This window comes from Neofelis nebulosa, chromosome 3 (assembly GCF_028018385.1).
Source record: "Neofelis nebulosa isolate mNeoNeb1 chromosome 3, mNeoNeb1.pri, whole genome shotgun sequence".
NCBI lineage: Eukaryota > Metazoa > Chordata > Mammalia > Carnivora > Felidae > Neofelis > Neofelis nebulosa.
This window is the reverse complement of record NC_080784.1, coordinates 64,227,857-64,245,338: the sequence shown is the minus strand read 5'-3', so window position 1 is coordinate 64,245,338 and position 17,482 is coordinate 64,227,857. Positions and strand designations below refer to the sequence as shown.

At 39.1% G+C, this 17,482-nt stretch overlaps 1 protein-coding gene across 1 annotated transcript; it reads left to right on the top strand.

Moving 5' to 3' along the window:
* Positions 1-121: 121 nt before the first annotated feature.
* Positions 122-15,872, top strand: MSMO1 (methylsterol monooxygenase 1). Its single transcript, XM_058720963.1, has 6 exons — positions 122-272; positions 6,553-6,838; positions 10,560-10,708; positions 11,796-11,922; positions 13,325-13,479; positions 14,850-15,872. Exons 2-6 carry the CDS (start codon positions 6,584-6,586, stop codon positions 15,043-15,045), a joined length of 882 nt encoding a protein of 293 aa, XP_058576946.1. The 5' UTR covers positions 122-272; positions 6,553-6,583; the 3' UTR covers positions 15,046-15,872.
* The last annotated feature ends 1,610 nt before the right edge of the window (positions 15,873-17,482 follow it).

The following is a 17,482-nucleotide window of genomic DNA, read 5'->3' as shown; positions in this document are numbered from 1 at the left end:
GACGCCTCGGTCTCACTATCCTCACTCCATTCGCAGAGCCAATGGCTGGGACCGCCAGGGATTTGTTCACGCGAGTCACACGAGTCCGCCTACTGCAAGGACCAATCACAGCGCGGAGAAGGAGGGTTGGGAGCCCTCGCAAGCCAATAACAGCAAAAGAAGCCGCCTCGGCCTCTTAGCTCCACCCTCGAGCCGGAAAGGCAGGTTCCGAAGGTGCAGCACCTGGTGGAGTCTGGGTGACGGTGGCCCGCAGTTCCCGCGCGGTCGTCCAGGTGAGACTGGTAGGCCAGGAAGGGGGAGCGGGAGGGCTCCGGCCAGCTGCCCCGTGGTATTGAGGGGAGCGGGGTGGGCCGTGGATGCGCGCTCGCAGGGCGCCAGCGCCCGCTGCGAGGACGGAAGGCAAGGGGAACAGGTGAAAGCCGTGTGCAATCTCAAATGATGAATTTAGGCTGGGGCATGGTTCTTGCCCTTTAAAAGTTTACAGTCATCCGAAGACGGGATATATTAGGAGATAGTTCACAGGGTGAGGGAGTGATGAAAGTTTTGCAAAAGCAGAAGCACTACTGGGGAGATAAGGTCTCTTGCGTATGTGCAGTGGAGGTAGTGGGGTTGGGAAGGGAGTCTGAGAGGTCACTGAAGGATGAATAGGAGTTGGATGGCGGACGTTACCGACAAGGGAGTGTTGTGCCCGTTACACGTGAAGTGTGAGAATACAGCGGGAAGGTGGGAGATAAGAGAGGTGAAGAGTGAAGGCCTGGCAGGGCCTGTTTCGCCTCGCTCAGGGCCTTGGTTTTTATCTTTCAGGGATGCATTCCCTTGACATCTTTTTTTTTTTTTTTTTTTAATTTTTTTTTTCAACGTTTATTTATTTTTGGGACAGAGAGAGACAGAGCATGAACGGGGGAGGGACAGAGAGAGGGAGACACAGAATCGGAAACAGGCTCCAGGCTCTGAGCCATCAGCCCAGAGCCTGACGCGGGGCTCGAACTCACGGACCGTGAGATCGTGACCTGGCTGAAGCCGGACGCTTAACCGACTGCGCCACCCAGGCGCCCCCTTTGACATCTTTTTTAAAGAAGGGGGTTAACTCTGCTGTTTAGCTAGACCCTGCCGTTGTACCTTAAAGGTAGTGTTTAAGGAGGGCAAGCTAAGAGATTGGGCAACGCCAGCCAACGAGGGAACTGTTTGCTGCAGTCCGGGCTCAGCCAAGGTATATGGGCCAAAGGACGGACACTGGGCCGACCGTGCTCAGCCAAACTTCAGAGTTTCTCAGAGAATACACAGATAACTCATTTTTTTTTCTTCCTGAGAATGGAGCAGGCTCCCAATCAGGTTGCACAAGGATGAGAAAAGGGAAAAGAACTCTTTATTTCCCCTCCCCTCTCCTTAAGTTTAATTCCTAGTTTTTTGGTTTTGTTCATTTGGCAAAGATGTATCCAACTCTCCTTTCCTGTGTTGGGAGAGTAAACCCCTGAATTACACCAAGTCTCTAAATTGGGGGTAAGTTTGAAGGCTTGACCTAGGCAGCAGAGGAGAGACCGGGAACATTCTTTCAGAGATGACTAAGTAGATGATGGTGCAGTTCCCCAAATTAGAGGTTAAGGAAGATAGAATATTTGGGCAGGGTTACAGGGAGCAGTTGGCTGAATTTTGGGGCATGTTGAGTTTGATGGAACTCTGAACTGTGTAATTGAAGATGGCCGGTAGAGTTTTAGATAATCAGAACCTGGAGTTTAGGAGAAAGGGCTAGGGACAGAAAGACTATAGATACTATAGATAATTTCTTTTTAGCAAAAATTTTTTTAATGTTTATTTTTGTTTTTAAAAAAAATTTTTTTTTAATGTTTATTTATTTTTGAGACAGAGACAGAGCATGAACAGGGGAGGGGCAGAGAGAGAGGGAGACACAGAATCGGAAGCAGGCTCCAGGCTCTGAGCCGTCAACCCAGAGCCCGACGCGGGGCTGGAACTCACGGACCGCGAGATCGTGACCTGAGCCGAAGTCGGACGCTTAACCGACTGAGCCACCCAGGTGCCCCAATGTTTATTTATTTTTGAAGGAGACAGCGTGAGCAGGGGAGGGGCAGAGAGGGAGACACAGAATCCAAAGCAGGCTCCAGGCTCCAAGCTGTCAGCACAGAACCCGACGCAGGGCTCCAACCCACCAACTGAAATCATGACCTGAGCTGAAGTCGGACACTTAACAGACTGAGCCACCCAGGCTCCCCTGTTGTATGCTTTATTATTGATGATTACAATAGACCATAGTGAATGAGAGCATAATCTCCCCCAGTTAGTATTTTTGTAACTTGGGTTAAGAAAGTTGCTCACTCTGGGGCACCTGGGTGGCTCAGTTGGTTGAAAGACCAACTTCGGTTCAGGTCATGATCTCACGGTTTGTGGGTTCGAGCCTCGCATTGGGTTCTGTGCTGACCTTTCAGAGCCTGGAGCCTGTTTCAGATTCTGTGTCTCCCTCTTTCATTGCACGCCCCCCCCCCCCCCCATGCTCTCTCTGTCTCAAAATAAATAAACATTAAAAAAGAAGTTGATTACTCTTTCTAAACCTCAGTTTTTCATTTATAAGATGGAAATAATAAAATCACCTGCTTTGTGAAGAATTAAAGTCTTTAATATAGAGAGAGCATGTAGCGCTCTTAGAACACAGTTCCTGGCATATAGGAAGTGCTCAATTATTGTTAGCTTAGCTACTGTGTGTCAGGTCCTAAGTTAAGTACTTCACGTGTATTATGTCTTGGACTCATTAAAACTATTTTTCTTTTTTCAGCTTTATTGAGGTATAATTGACAGGTAAGATATTTAAGGTGTACATTGTAGTGATATGTGTATCTCTCTCTATATATCTCATATATGAGATATATATATAAATGCTATATATGTATATGATATATATATCATATATATATATAAACATACACATACATTATGAAAAGATCCCACCTTCTAGTTACTATTCTGTACATTTTGCAGATGATAAAACTGAGGTTCAGAGAGGTTCTATAACTTGCTTAACGTCACACAGCTACTAAGTGATGTTGGTTAAGCATTGTCAAATTTGGTGATGATCTCATGAAAAATGAGGATTGGAATGACTTTTATCTTGTGAGTTAGGAGACTGAAGACACCTTGGCGTGAATGGGAGCTAGATTGCAAGTGGTTGAGTGACGTGTTTGGATGCAAACAAAGCAGGGAGAGGCTTTTTGTTGATTTCTCCCTAGAGAAAAAAGAGGTTGGTTCAAAGAAGAAAAGTGGGACAGTGGCTTGGGGAAGTGGGGGATACAGGTTAGGAAAACTTTTCACAAGAAAGGAAGACTTTCTTGTGAAAGTACGAGTATGAAGACATGAGTATGTTTTCTAAACTTGAAGGAATGGACTCAGTGAAGAGGGCAAGATGAAAAGTAAGAAAGGATAAGTGACAGACTAGTTCTTAAGGTAAGAAGGGAACAAAACACTAGTCACTCTCAGAGAGGGTGAGTGAGAAAAGAGAAATTTTGAGGTTGGAATGGCCAGGATGTAACTGTAGTCCCATAGTATAAGCCATTTGAGAATGAGTAGGACAAAAGAACTAAGGATACAAAGTGAATTCAGAGACCTGAGAAAGTTGACTGAGCTCCCCAGTATCCTCTGTGAGGCACAGTGAGAGGTCAGCATTGGGAGTGGGGCATTTTGAGCACTATTAAGAGTGCTTCTGGGGCGCCTGGGTGACTCAGTGGGTTAAGCGTCCGGCTTCGGCTCAGGTGATGATCTCACCGTTCGTGTTCTAGCTCCGTGTCGGGCTCTGTGCTGGCAGCTCAGAGCCTGGAGCTGCTTCGGATTCTCTCTGCTCCTCCTCTGCTCACACTGTCTTTCTCTTTCTGCTTCAAAAATAAATAAACATTAAAAAAAAAAAAAGAATGCTTCTGAGGCTTTAAACAATTTGTCTTTAAAGTTGTCCTTCATAATTTGCACATTAGGAACAACAGGGAACATTTTTAGGAAAGTAACATTCTTTGTAAGTTTTTCTTTTTTGATTTCATGACCCGTTGTGCTTATTTATTATATAGGTAAAGTATATTCATGAGAAAATTATAATTGCAAAAAGGTATAAAATGGAAAGTAGAATTTTTCTCCTCCCGTCTCACCGCCCCTCATCCCGTGTGTGCACATGGACAAGAGTGTGCATCTTTTCCTCTTGATCTCTTCCTCTAAAGGTCACCACTCTCAATTGTTTCCTGGATATCCTTCCATACATCGTGTGTGTGTGTGTGTGTGTGTGTGTGTGTGTGTGTGTGTGTGTGTACACACGTGTGCACACACACAGATAAATATATAACGTTTTCACAAAAACAAAGTGGGGGGGCTCTTGTTTATGGGTATTATTCTGCAACCTGCTGTTTCATTTAACATTGTATCTTAGACATCCTTCTATGAAGAACATACAGATTTTCCTTGTTCTTTTAAGTGGCTGTATAATTGCCTGTGAAAGGACTTAGGGTTTATTTAACTCCTTTCTTGTTGATGGACTTATTTATGTTGTTTTTCTTTTTTCTTTGTTTTGGCTGCTATAAGCAATGCTTCCTTCAGTCTTAGTGTACCTGAGTAAGAAAATTGCTGGATCAAAGGGTGTATTTATTTTTAATTGTGACAAATACTGTGAATTTTTCCTCAGACATACTAATCCTTCCATTAGCAATGTATAATGATGCCTGTTCCCCCAAAGTGTGTTTCCGATATTGGGTCCTGAGCACCATGAAACTTTTAAAGATTTTTGGTTTAGGATGTATTTCTTTGAGTGGAACTGAGCTGCATATTTGTTTAGTGAACATTTGTATTATATTTATTTTTCCATAAACTCCTTGGGAATGTCTTTTGGCATTGTTCTGTTGGGTTTTTAGTCTTTCTTTAAAGCACACTTGGCAGCCTTTTGTCATGAGTGTTGGAAATATTTTTTCCAGTTTGTCATTCGATCTTTGACTTTACTTATAATTATTTATTCCCCAGTCAGAAGTATTTAATTTTTATGTAGTCTTATTTGGCAGATTTTTTTTTTTTTTTTTTTTGGTTTTAAGTGACACTCAAACTCCATTATTGCTAATTGAAATTACAAGTTTTTCCAAGGAGACCACACTGAAAAGTCTCTTTAAAGATAGTCTGAGGGAAAAAAAAAAAAAAAAGAGGTTAGAGTGGGAGAGAGCCAAAGCATAAGAGACTGTTAAAAACTGAGAACAAACTGAGGGTTGATGGGGGGTGGGAGGGAGGGCAGGGTGGGTGATGGGTATTGAGGAGGGCACCTTTTGGGATGAGCACTGGGTGTTGTATGGAAACCAATTTGACAGTAAATTTCATATATTAAAAAATAAATAAATAAATAAATAAATAAATAAAAAGAAAAAAAATAAAAAATAAAAAAAAAATAAAAGGAAAAAAAAAAAATAAAAAAAATAAAGATAGTCTGACATCTGGATGGCCAACAGGCACATGAAAAGATGCTCAACGTCGCTCCTCATCAGGGAAATAGAAATCAAAACCACACTCAGATATCACCTCACGCCAGTCAGAGTGGCCAAAATGAACAAATCAGGAGACTATAGATGCTGGAGAGGATGTGGAGAAACGGGAACCCTCTTGCACTGTTGGTGGGAATGCAAACTGGTGCAGCCGCTCTGGAAAGCAGTGTGGAGGTTCCTCAGAAAATTAAAAATAGACCTACCCTATGACCCAGCAATAGCACTGCTAGGAATTTATCCAAGGGATACAGGAGTGCTGATGCATAGGGGCACTTTTACCCAAATGTTTATAGCAGCACTCTCAACAATAGCCAAATTATGGAAAGAGCCTAAATGTCCATCAACTGATGAATGGATAAAGAAATTGTGGTTTATATACACAATGGAGTACTACATGGCAATGAGAAAGAATGAAATCTGGCCCTTTGTAGCAACGTGGATGGAACTGGAGAGTGTGATGCTAAGTGAAATAAGCCATACAGAGAAAGACGGATACCATATGGTTTCACTCTTATATGGATCCTGAGAAACTTAACAGAAACCCATGGGGGAGGGGGAGGAAAAAAAAAAAAAAAGAGGTTAGAGTGGGAGAGAGCCAAAGCATAAGAGACTCTTAAAAACTGAGAACACACGGAGGGTGAGTGATGGGCATTGAGGAGGGCACTTTTTGGGATGAGCACTGGGTGTTGTATGGAAACCAATTTGACAATAAATTTCATATATTGAAAATAAATAAATAAATAAATATAGTCTGAAATTCTTTGTCCAGTGTTCTTTTAGATCCTGCTCTTGAAACTTAACGTGGTCCAGTGTTCTTTTAGATCCTGCTCTTGAAACTTAACGTGTGGCTTTTAAATCAGTGTCCTCAAATGGACACGGTGATGACATCTAGTAGTTGACTTTTTTTTTTTAATCACATGTTTAGGATCTGAGAATTGGTACTTCTTTAGTATTTATTTGTTGTTTTAAAAATTATCAGAAGATGAATTTTAAAAATTATTTTGCTGAAATTTCACTGTTTTATGTATTTATTTGTCTATTTTTACAGAATTCTAAGGCTTTCTGCAGAGATTTGGAAAATGGCAACAAATGAAAGTATCAGCATCTTTAGTTCGGCATCCTTGGCTGTGGAGTATGTAGATTCCCTGTTACCTGAGAACCCTCTACAAGAACCATTTAAAAATGCTTGGAACTATATGTTGAATAATTACACGAAATTCCAGATTGCAACATGGGGATCTTTGATAGTTCATGAGGCGCTTTATTTCTTGTTCTGTTTACCTGGATTTTTGTTTCAATTTATACCTTACATGAAAAAGTACAAAATTCAGAAGGTGAGTGTGATGGACTTACAATGCAATGTTATCGTTGATGTGGAAGGTTTTAAAAGTAAATATAACTTTGTTCTGAGAGAATCTAGATCACGGCTGTCCGATGGAAATTCAGTGAAGGAACATGCATAATTTTATATTTTCTGATAGAATACATAAAAAAGTATAAAGAAATAGGGGAATTAATTTTAGTATTATGCTTCATTTAATACAGTAAATCTAAACTATTATCTTAAGTAATCAGTATAAAAGTACTTAATGAGATATTTTATGTTCTTATTCTCACAATAAGACTGAAATCAATTGTGTATTTTACATTAATTTTGGCCCATCTCAGTTTGGACTAGCCATATTTAAAACGTTCAATAGCCACACATTTCTAGTTCTACCATATTGGACAGCACAGCCCTAGATTGTTATTGCTAATGTTTCAAGAATAATTTGTTAAATTATGCTTTCATTAGATGTGATATTTGTCTAATTTGGGCTTAGAAATTTTAATCTCTTAAACTAGCTGGAAAGGAAAGTTATGGGGATTTGTAGATAATTTGCAATTCGCTCCTACCCCTGATGTCTCAGCTGCTAAGTGTATGTTAATATTCTAAGATCTTGATTGGGGTTATTAAACGTTTTGTTTTTTCCTTAAATAATATGGTAGTGGTTGAGCAGCATTCATGTCATCCCAAATGAGGAAGTCCTGAGGCCCCTAGTTTCTAGATACTTGTTTTAGTGCACTAAATTTCTTGAGATCCCACCGTGCGTGACAAAGTGTTGAGATATACACAGTGCTGCTTTTCAGTTTTAATCACAGGGAAAATGGTGAGCTCTACCAGAGTGTCAACTAGAGTGTGACAGGGGTCCCAGCAAAGAGTCTGGACTAGCTTATTAGAGATGCTTTATCAGCACTTGGCAAACCCATGATAGTTTCTAATGCTTGCTGTTTACTTTTCTAAAAAGTCATGCCAGACTAAAACTCAAGGACACGTGGTCTTGGTAGAACATTTGAGAGTGTTCCTTTGTGGAGACTAATTTGCACTTACTAAGTACCCATCAGGTGGCAGGCGGTGTGCACATTCTCCCCCATGGGTCTGTTTGCCCCGCTGCCTCTCCCAGTGAGTTTAAGTGCTCACACAAAGGCCATCATTGATCCTGTCCGGGGATACTGCAGGCGATCAGGCAACTAGACTGTAAGCCAAGGGAAGAACAAAAAGATTGGAGAGGAAGGAAAAAGGGACATGCCCAAAGGGGAGTATTCTCTTACCCTAAATTAAGGACAGAAGTTCCAAAATGCTTTTTATAACAGGGCCTGCTTTGAAAGGCAGAGTTCAATTTGGATGTCTGTCTTCATGCATGTTTGGGATGATTCTGACTAGAGTGTGTCACCTCTTGATTTGTTTGCTTATAGGGCTGAATCATGGTATGTCTGGCCAGGCCAGAGTGTCCCTGGCCTCCTTCTGCCCTCCGCACTTGACTCACTGGTCAGAAGGTGGTCACTTTTCCAGAGAGAAGAAGACCTTTTTCAGTCAGTGTTTTATGAATGACTTTAAAAGGTGGCAAAAGACCGTACAAGTAATTGTCTAGTTGGTTACAGGTGGACTTAGAAACAGAAATGGAAAGGGCCGGTATATGGCCTCATGCTGTCTTGTCTTCCTTTGAGGTTCAACACCATCAAAATCCCTGCTTTGAGCTTTTTGATACCAAAATGAACTGTGTTGGTAAATCAGTACAAGTTCTCATAAAAGGGTTTAAAAACAAGCAACAGAATCAGTACAGTTAATTACAGGTTTATGCATTTTGAAGGCAAAAGCCCTGAAACCCTTGTTTGTGGGCACAGGAAGAAGGTTGCTGGCAGTGAGGAGAGCAGTTTCAAACAGGATAGACTAGGGGATAGTCAGTGCGCGTGCTCACTGGTGAGAGGGAAATTTACAGAACATCACGTCTTCATAGTTCTCTAGCAGTTTTCCTCAGGGACGCGTATACTAAAAACATTCGATTGTCCTAATAATGGTATTCCTTCATATTAGGATGCAGTGATATATAAAGTGTAAAATGCAGTAAACTCTGATGTTCCACTAGGTAGGAGTTTTTGATTGTTCACTATCTTTTTTTCTAATATTTATTTATTTATTTATTTTGAGAGAGAGCTAGCAAGGGGAGGGCCAGAGAGAGGAGGGAGAGAATTCCAAGCAGATTACCACCACCCCACCCCCACCACCCCCCCACCCCAGGCTCCCCCATTGTTCATTATCTACCCAGGCTCCCCCATTGTTCATTTTCTTTTAAACTAATTTATGTACATTTTAACCATGTGATTTTATAGTTGACTGATTTGTGTGTTAATTTCTGCAGCTAAATTAGGGTATCACATTCAAGCTAGCATATTAAAAGTCTGTTAAATGGAATTTGTAGGGAAAATTTGCCCAAGCTAGGCTCTTTAATTTATTTTGTCCCCAATCACAGACTGGAGGTTTGGAGTAAGGAGGTCAGATAATCTCAGAGTAGAGATAGCTAATTAATAATTATCTTGTCTAATCCCTTCATTTTATTGTTGAGGAAACAGAGTTGTGAGCATCTCAGAGCTAGTTAGCTAGTGATGGTGGCCCTAGGATTGGAGGCTGGCTCTCTAGATTGGTTATCTATTAAATGCTTTTTCTTTTTTTTTGTTAGAGAGGATAACTCAAGGAATTTTAAGAGCAACAAAAAAGAGAATTTTAAGACCAGAACTGGAGACCTAGATTTTAGTTAGTCCTAGTTCGGGTCCCTGCCCGTGTGATCCTGGGCAAGGTAGCAGACCTCTCTGGGCTTCTACTACTGAGCAGTAGTTTCCTTGCTTGGGATATTATGGTTTAGTTAAAAAAGTTTGACTGGCAGCTGTCTGGATTTTTAAGTAAGGACGTGCAAAACAAAGCAATAACTATTATATATTATCACCGTCTTTTTATGAAACCAGAAGCACCTTTTCTTATCTAACTGCAGCCCTTTAAATCGAATAAGTTTAGATTCTTTTATGTGGCTTGCTAACCAAGTCGATATCCTGATGAGGTTTTCTGAACATTTTTACAACATTGATCTCACTTTTCTCATTTTGACTTTCATCTCTGAATGTCGTCATCTGTGGGCAGTAGCTCTCCATTCTTTGGGAACCACCGGACTCATTTCTGACGTTCTTCCAGCTCAGAGAGTTATAATTCTGTCATTGGAAATGACAAAAATCCACTTATTTCTGGGAATACACTTATTTCTGAGTACCGCTAAATGGCTGGAGGCATCACTTCACCTCCGTAATCCAGGTTTCCAGTGCGGTCTGTATGACAGCTGGGAGAACCTGCCTGTGATCTCAGCATAACACATGTCTTCTCTGAAATTCCTGCTGACAGAAGTGAGGGCTCTGTGGGCAGCAAAGACGGAAGAGTGATTCACAGTGTGGTGTTTTTTTGTTTTGTTTTTTTTTTTTCAGTTTGTTTGTGACCTTTATTCCTGGGTTTGTTTGGGAACAGTTTCTTCACCTATTTTAACTCATTACCATAGTTGTCAAGAATTTAGAAGGGGAGGGTACTGTGATTCCTGGCCCTTGCTTATTGCAACATAGTCACTGTAATATAAGATTAATTAAATAATGTAGAATTAAGGTCACATAGAAACATTACAGAAATAATTAGAATTCACTCTGATTTTCAGGTCAAATTACCGACACAATACTAAATACTACGATTTTTCTCCCTAGGATAAACCAGAAACATGGGAAAACCAGTGGAAATGTTTTAAAGTACTTCTCTTTAATCACTTTTGTATCCAGCTTCCTTTGATATGTGGAACTTATTATTTTACAGAGTATTTTAATATTCCTTATGATTGGGAAAGAATGCCAAGATGGTATGTAGATAAAGATTTGATTTTGATACTCAGTCATGGTTTCTTATCTAGTTAAAATATCCTTAATGTTGATCTTCTTTCTTCATTTGGTTAATGTTTATTCTAAACTTTAGAAGTAAATACAATGTAGAAAAGTAAACCATTAGTAGAAACTTAAAATGTTCCCATTTTTTATGTCTCTCTATTTTAATGTAATATTTTATTGGAAAGTGATTTCTTACATACATCAGAAGTTTCAGTAGCACCCTTTATGTGACTGTATACAGATCCATATGCTTCAACCAAGAAAAACTCTGTTACATTTTAAGTCCATAATGAATAAAAAGAGAAGAGAGTAATTGTGAGATTTATAAAAGTTGTGTCCATATAGACACATATATATTATCTGAGCACAAGTATTTGTGTTCAAATAATATTTGTGTTCAACTGTTTGCTCCTGACATACCCAAATACAGATATACCAATATTAGGTGTACACTTTTTCTTTTCTTTGTAATATATGTTTAACGTATAAAAGCGTTGTGTATGTGTTCATTTGTATATAAAATGTTTTTGCCCCTTGCTCTTATGACCCTCTCTTTGGTGGAACAGAAGTGATGATTTTAACTCTTAATAATCTCAGTTCAAGTCCTTCATCAGTATTATTCCTTTCCTAGATGTTTTGGATTTTGTTTAACTCTGATTTTATACATGTGAAATTTTTTCAGTTTTTTTGTTTTTTGTTTTTTGGTTTTTTTTTTAAGTGGAGCAATGTGGACCTCAAACTCACAACCCTGAGATCAAGAGTTATGTGTTCTACCTGGTGAACCAGCCAGGCACCCCTATACATGTGCATTTTTAAAAAATGAATTAGAATTGCTACAGTGTCAATCTCTTTACCCCTTCTTCAGAGGTATTATAATACCAGCTATAATATAGTCACGTTGTACTTATCAGTTCTGAGAGTTTGCTGGTCAGTGTATCCAGTTAGGTCAGGTGGTTGGTGGGTATTTGGTTTCATGTAATTCCTCAAGCAGTGATCCCAAGGAAAAATCTAGATTGTTTAAGTAAGTTATCGTATACTCATTACAGTATTTTCATCTTAAAGGTGTCTGCTGTTGGTAAAATGCTTAGGCTGCGCAGTGATTGAAGATACCTGGCACTATTTTCTGCATAGACTCTTACATCATAAAAGAATATATAAATATATTCATAAAGTTCATCATGAGTTTCAGGTATGTTAGAATTTTTTTTGTTTTCCATTAGAGGCAAAATGTTTTTCTTCAAGCTTTTAAAAAACTGTCAGTGATGTTTGTATTGCTTTTTATTTGGCATGAACATGTTAAGACCATAACACACACACACGCACATACATACATACAACCAGTTCTATAAATTTTCAAGAAAAATGTTATATGAAATAGTTCAGTCACTCATCTTTGGGGCCAGAGCACTATCCTATCACAGTTGGTATGTGGCAGATTAATAGAGGCCATAGTGATGTTAAAGTCATTTAAATTGGATCCCAAAACAATGAACCTTTCATCTTTAAACTTCTGAAACAATTACTGACTTGTTTGATTAACACAGTTCCACCTCATTCTGGCCTCCACAAAAACTGATTTGATCAGAACTGCTTTCATGTACCTTTGTCCAACTGGTTATGTCAATGTGTTCCACATTGATCCTGATGACAGGGTCTGCTAAATCAAGTGTCCTTTTCTGGGCAGAACAAATTCAACTGCATAAACCAAAATTAGAGTTTAAGTTGTTTAATGTTTTTATCTAACACCATTAAAGGCAGTTATTAAGATTTTATTAGGGACATCTTTAGACCTTTTGATGTTTGGTAGAAACAAAAAGATGTTTGCTTCAAGTTTTCTTTATTTTTGAGAGAGAGAGAGAGAGCGCGCGCACGCATGAGCAAGCAGGGGAGGGTCAGAGAGAAAGGGAGAGAGAATCCCAAGCAGGTTACGCACTGTCAGCACAGAGCCCAACACGGGGCTCAAACTCATGAACCGTGAAATCATGAGCTGAAATCAAGAGTTGAACTCAACCAACTAAGCCATCCAGGCCCCACAAAAAGATGTTTTTATTGAGAATTACGGTTATTGTTTATATATCTTCAGCTAGGTATACTGTCATTACATAAAGAAACAATATAATATTATAAAACCATATGTATAAATAAATTAGAATATATTTAATGTTATGTATTAGTCATGGTTCTCCAGAGAAACAAAATCAATAGGAGATACACACAGATTTATTTTAGGGAATTGGCTCATGTGATTGTGGGGCCTGGCAAGTCTGAAATGCGTAGGACAGACCACAGGCTGGAAATTTGAGCAGGGTTTCTGTATTTCAGTCTTGAGAATCCTTTCTTCCTTGAGAAGCCTCAGTCTTTGCTTTTAAGGTCTTCGACTGATTGGATAAAGAGCACTTGCAGTATGGAGAGTAATCTCCTTTACTCAAAGTCTCCTCAGTTAAATGTTAGTCACATCAAAAAAGTACTTTCACAACAGTATCCAGACTGGTATTTGACCAATCAAACTGTTGGGCACTGTAGCCTAGCTAAGCTGACACATAAAATTAACAGTCACAACACATTAAGTAATTCTTACCTATTTATTTTAGGCTCCATTTGGAATGGAAGCTGAATATGCACATCCCTTGGAAACTCTGATTCTTGGAACTGGATTTTTTATTGGAATCATGCTTTTATGTGATCATGTCATTTTCCTTTGGGCATGGGTGACCATTCGTTTGATGGAAACTATTGACGTCCATAGGTGAGCTATGGTTTCTATTCAGGTATAAGGTATCAAAATATATCTTTGTTTTCACAGTCGTAAGATTATCTTTTTTAAAATTTTTTTTACTGTTTATTTATTATTTGGAGACAGAGCATGAGCATGGAAGGGGCAGAGAGAGAGGGAGACACAGAATCTGAAGCAGGCTTCAGGCTCCGAGCGGTCAGCACAGAGCCCAACGTGGGGCTCGAAGTCACAAACCACGAGATTATGACCTGAGCCAAAGTCGGATGCTTAACCGACTGATTCCCCTGGGCGCCCCGATCTTTCTAAGCAGACTAATAAGACACATTAGTTTTGTTATTTTTATTTAAAGGAAACATGAGAACATAATCATTAGATAAACTTTTTTTTTTTTTTTTTTTACATTCCTGTCTCTGGCAGTTGTCATTTTTACAGTTAGAATGTACTCATGTATTGCTTGGTCAAGTGAAATAAAATTTTGATTGATACTGCCCAACTGCCTTCCAAAAGGGTCCCTATTTACATCCCCAGGAGGAGTATATACGAGAATGCTTGCCCTCCCGCAACACCTTCCAAGCCAGATAGATACAGTCTTTACTCTTTGTCCTTAAGAGAACTGAAGAGTTTTCAGTATTGTGATCTGCATTTCTTCAGGGACTTGAGAGGCTGTGCGTCTGTGTGTGCTCATCAGTCGATGTGTTTTGTCTTCTTTGAGTAACCCTTTTATATCGTTTGCCCATTTTTGTTAGGTTATATGTCTTGTAACCTCTTGGTTCATGTTAGCCTTGTTTGTTACATATGTTTTGTTTTTTAGAATTTTTGTTTATTTATTTTCTTTTGAGAGAGAGGGAGGGAGAGAATTCCAAGCAGGCTCCGTGGTGTCAGCACAGAGCCCAACGCGGGGCTCCATCTCATGAAGCGTGAGATCGTGACCTGAGCTGAAATCAAAAGTTGGACACTTAACTGACTGAGCCACCCAGGAGTCCCCAGTCACTCCTTTCATTTAACTTTTCCTAAAGGACACATACGTTTATGGGCATTACAAACTGTGGTGAGAAAGCTCCTCTAAAACAGAAAAGAAAAATAATTCTTGAAAGGCTGTGTCTAAAGATTCATTACTATAAGCCCTCTCTCTGATCCCATGATATATCAAATTAAGTTCCAAAGATCTATTAAGGTTTTTATTTTAATTTCTTGAAATGGTTTCTAGAATATGTACCATTTTTCTGTGAGGTTTTGTCTTTGTAAACATGTCGGAAATAAATGTGACTTAGGTGACATGGAATGTTACTCGAATTAGTTAACAGGCAGATGACTGTCAATGAAAATGTCAGTTATTTGAAGTGGGTTTATTTCCTTCATAATCTTTATCATTTTTATTTCAGTGGTTATGACATTCCTCTCAACCCTTTAAATCTGATCCCTTTCTATGCTGGTTCTCGGCATCATGATTTCCACCATATGAACTTCATCGGAAATTATGCTTCAACATTTACATGGTGGGATAGAATTTTTGGAACAGACTCTCAATTTATTGCCTATAATGAAAAGATGAAGACGGTTGGAAAAAAGACCGAGTAAATAAATATCTCATCTAAACCTTTCTGAAGATACACTTTCCTGAATTGAAGCAAGTAGCTAACATTGCTTCTGCGGAGCAGAAATAAACGTGTCTTGGCTGCCAGGTGATACAAGGAACATTAACAACCTTTAATTATCTTCCTAGTGGGAACTTTTTCTACTCTATATAAAAGTTCTGTATGTGTGGAAATAAGTAAATAGATACTGAAGGACGATTGTCACAAGGAAGTTTCAAAGGCCATGTTGCTAACCTTACGGAAAGGTGCGAAGTAATGGAAGAAGTATTAATCTATGTCTTTCCCCCAATAACACCATAGTCCTGAAGTGAAAATTGGTCTATAAAATCTTTTAAATCTATGGGGGCCGTTTCAAAAACTCTTAGCAGGGTGTTGGCCTCATATTGAACTTCACACATTTTTTAGAATTTGCCTAAACCTCAAAGTATCATGGGTTGGACCACATCAATTGACAGTGTGAGTGAGGCCGCCAAATCAGGGAGAGCCCGCACCAAGAACCTCCACTCTTGTCCTAAGCTGACCGGTTTTGGGTGATTCTCTTTCTTTGAGAAGTCCTTTTGGATTGTAAAATATTACTGGTATCCATAAATGAAGGCATTTCTGAATCGTCATAAGTGGAATGTTTTAGTCTAAGGGTTTTTGGGTTACTTGAATTTTTAAAAAAAATTGAGCTTTATTTCTGCTGTTTACCTTTTCATTTTTGTAGATCAAGTTTTCATTATACTTAAAACTGTATCTTGAAACATTGTGGACTGACTTGCTGTATTTGCACTTTGAACTGTTGAAATAAATGTGATGTTTTTTGTCTGATTATCTGGTTTCCGGTTTTGAGTATCAGCTGTCATTTTTTTATTCTTATAAAGAAAAGTACAGAAATCGTTAAATTATTAAGTTTTGTAATAAAAGGAATAATTCTACTTTTTTAAGTGCTTCATTTGCTGAACTTCTTTGGCAGTTTCAACATGTATTTATAAGGCTATGATTGCAGGCAATTCCATTGAGCTAATAAGATGGAGGATATTGAGTCAGCTCTTTTCTCTGTTTTGAGGTGTATGTTTTCTGTGCAGATGGAAGAATAGAACTAAACTTTTTAGAGCTGATTTAATCTCATACCTAGATTTCAACTCAAAGAATTGATAATTCTGCCAAATTGTTATTTATAATATGGAGCCATTTTTGGGTAAGTTTCTTTTCCTTCTTTTGCAAACATAAAGAGATTCAAATAAGGATTCAGAAAGTTGAACTGAGACCATTCTGCTAGACCATGTTTTCTAATTTGTACCTAGACCATATGACCCTTTTCATTCTTTCTATCCCTTTCCCTTCCTGTGTGGGCGTGGTTTAAAATGTTAGCTCTTAATTCTCAAACAGCGATTTGGGGGCTGTACTTAAAATCGTGCTGTTTAATTATAAGCTATCTGTAGGAAATTTTATTCTCTACCCTCTGTTCTCTAATGTTCATGGAATGCACAGACGTTTTGACTCAGTACTTGGGAGGAGGGTGACATCTACTGTTGGAAATGGTGCTAAACACCTTGGTTCACCTCATTCATTCTTTTCATACTAGTTAACTTACTGAGCACTTAATGTATACCCTGACTTCTGCCATGAGCTTTTAATGTATGGTTTCATTTAAGTCTCTGAGGCAAATGCCATTCTCTCCGCCTCTCTGTGAGGGCATTGTCTGAGAGGTTAAGTGACTCACGATCACAGGGCTAGCCTTTTGACTTCAGAAGCCGTGCTTGTGGCTACTATGCTCACTACACTGGAGACTTGCATCTTCTATAAAAATCTCAGGGGATGGGTCTCCAAAATTTCTCCTTGTCATGTACAGGCTTTTGAGAAGAAAGTTCTAAATCAGTAGCTACCCAGAAAGCAAGGCTCACACAACACTTTCGTACAAATACATTTTAATATGATTTACTGGCCAGACCTCTTAAAATTCCCTGGATTAAACTATCTTCTCTATTACACTTGACAGACAAAAATGAAACAAGTAAGACTAGAGTACAAATAAAATACATAGCTCTCCTACTCTAGAAAATAGCAAAATATTCTGTTTCGGGTTATCTATTTTGGATTTTACCAAAAGTAAAGATAGTGGTAATGAAGTAATTTGAAAGCTTAAGGTTAATATTGTAGCTAAAATGAATGTTAGAGTTACATCTGTGTTGTCCCAGTGAACTAGTATCTCACTCTTCTACATATCCTGGCTAAAGACATTTAGACCTTTAAAAAAGCCTGGGTTTGCAGTGTGTCATGAGACCTCCCCTGTCCCACATCTCCCATTTCTTATGCTCTTATGTAAAGCCTAGGGCTGTTAAATCCATGTTCAAGTCCCATATCCCCCCAGCTGGAGAAAGACCCGAAACCATTTGTGAGCAAGGGGGCAGAGGGTTGTATGTTCATCTCTGAGGATT

Bases quoted from the DNA above. Each gene is read 5' to 3' on its own strand.
- MSMO1 (XM_058720963.1), top strand. From the start codon at position 6,584: ATGGCAACAAATGAAAGTATCAGCATCTTTAGTTCGGCATCCTTGGCT. The intron at 6,839-10,559 runs GTGAGTGTGATG...TTTTCTCCCTAG, and splicing joins AAAAGTACAAAATTCAGAAG to GATAAACCAGAAACATGGGA. The intron at 13,480-14,849 runs GTGAGCTATGGT...TTTTTATTTCAG, and splicing joins GAAACTATTGACGTCCATAG to TGGTTATGACATTCCTCTCA.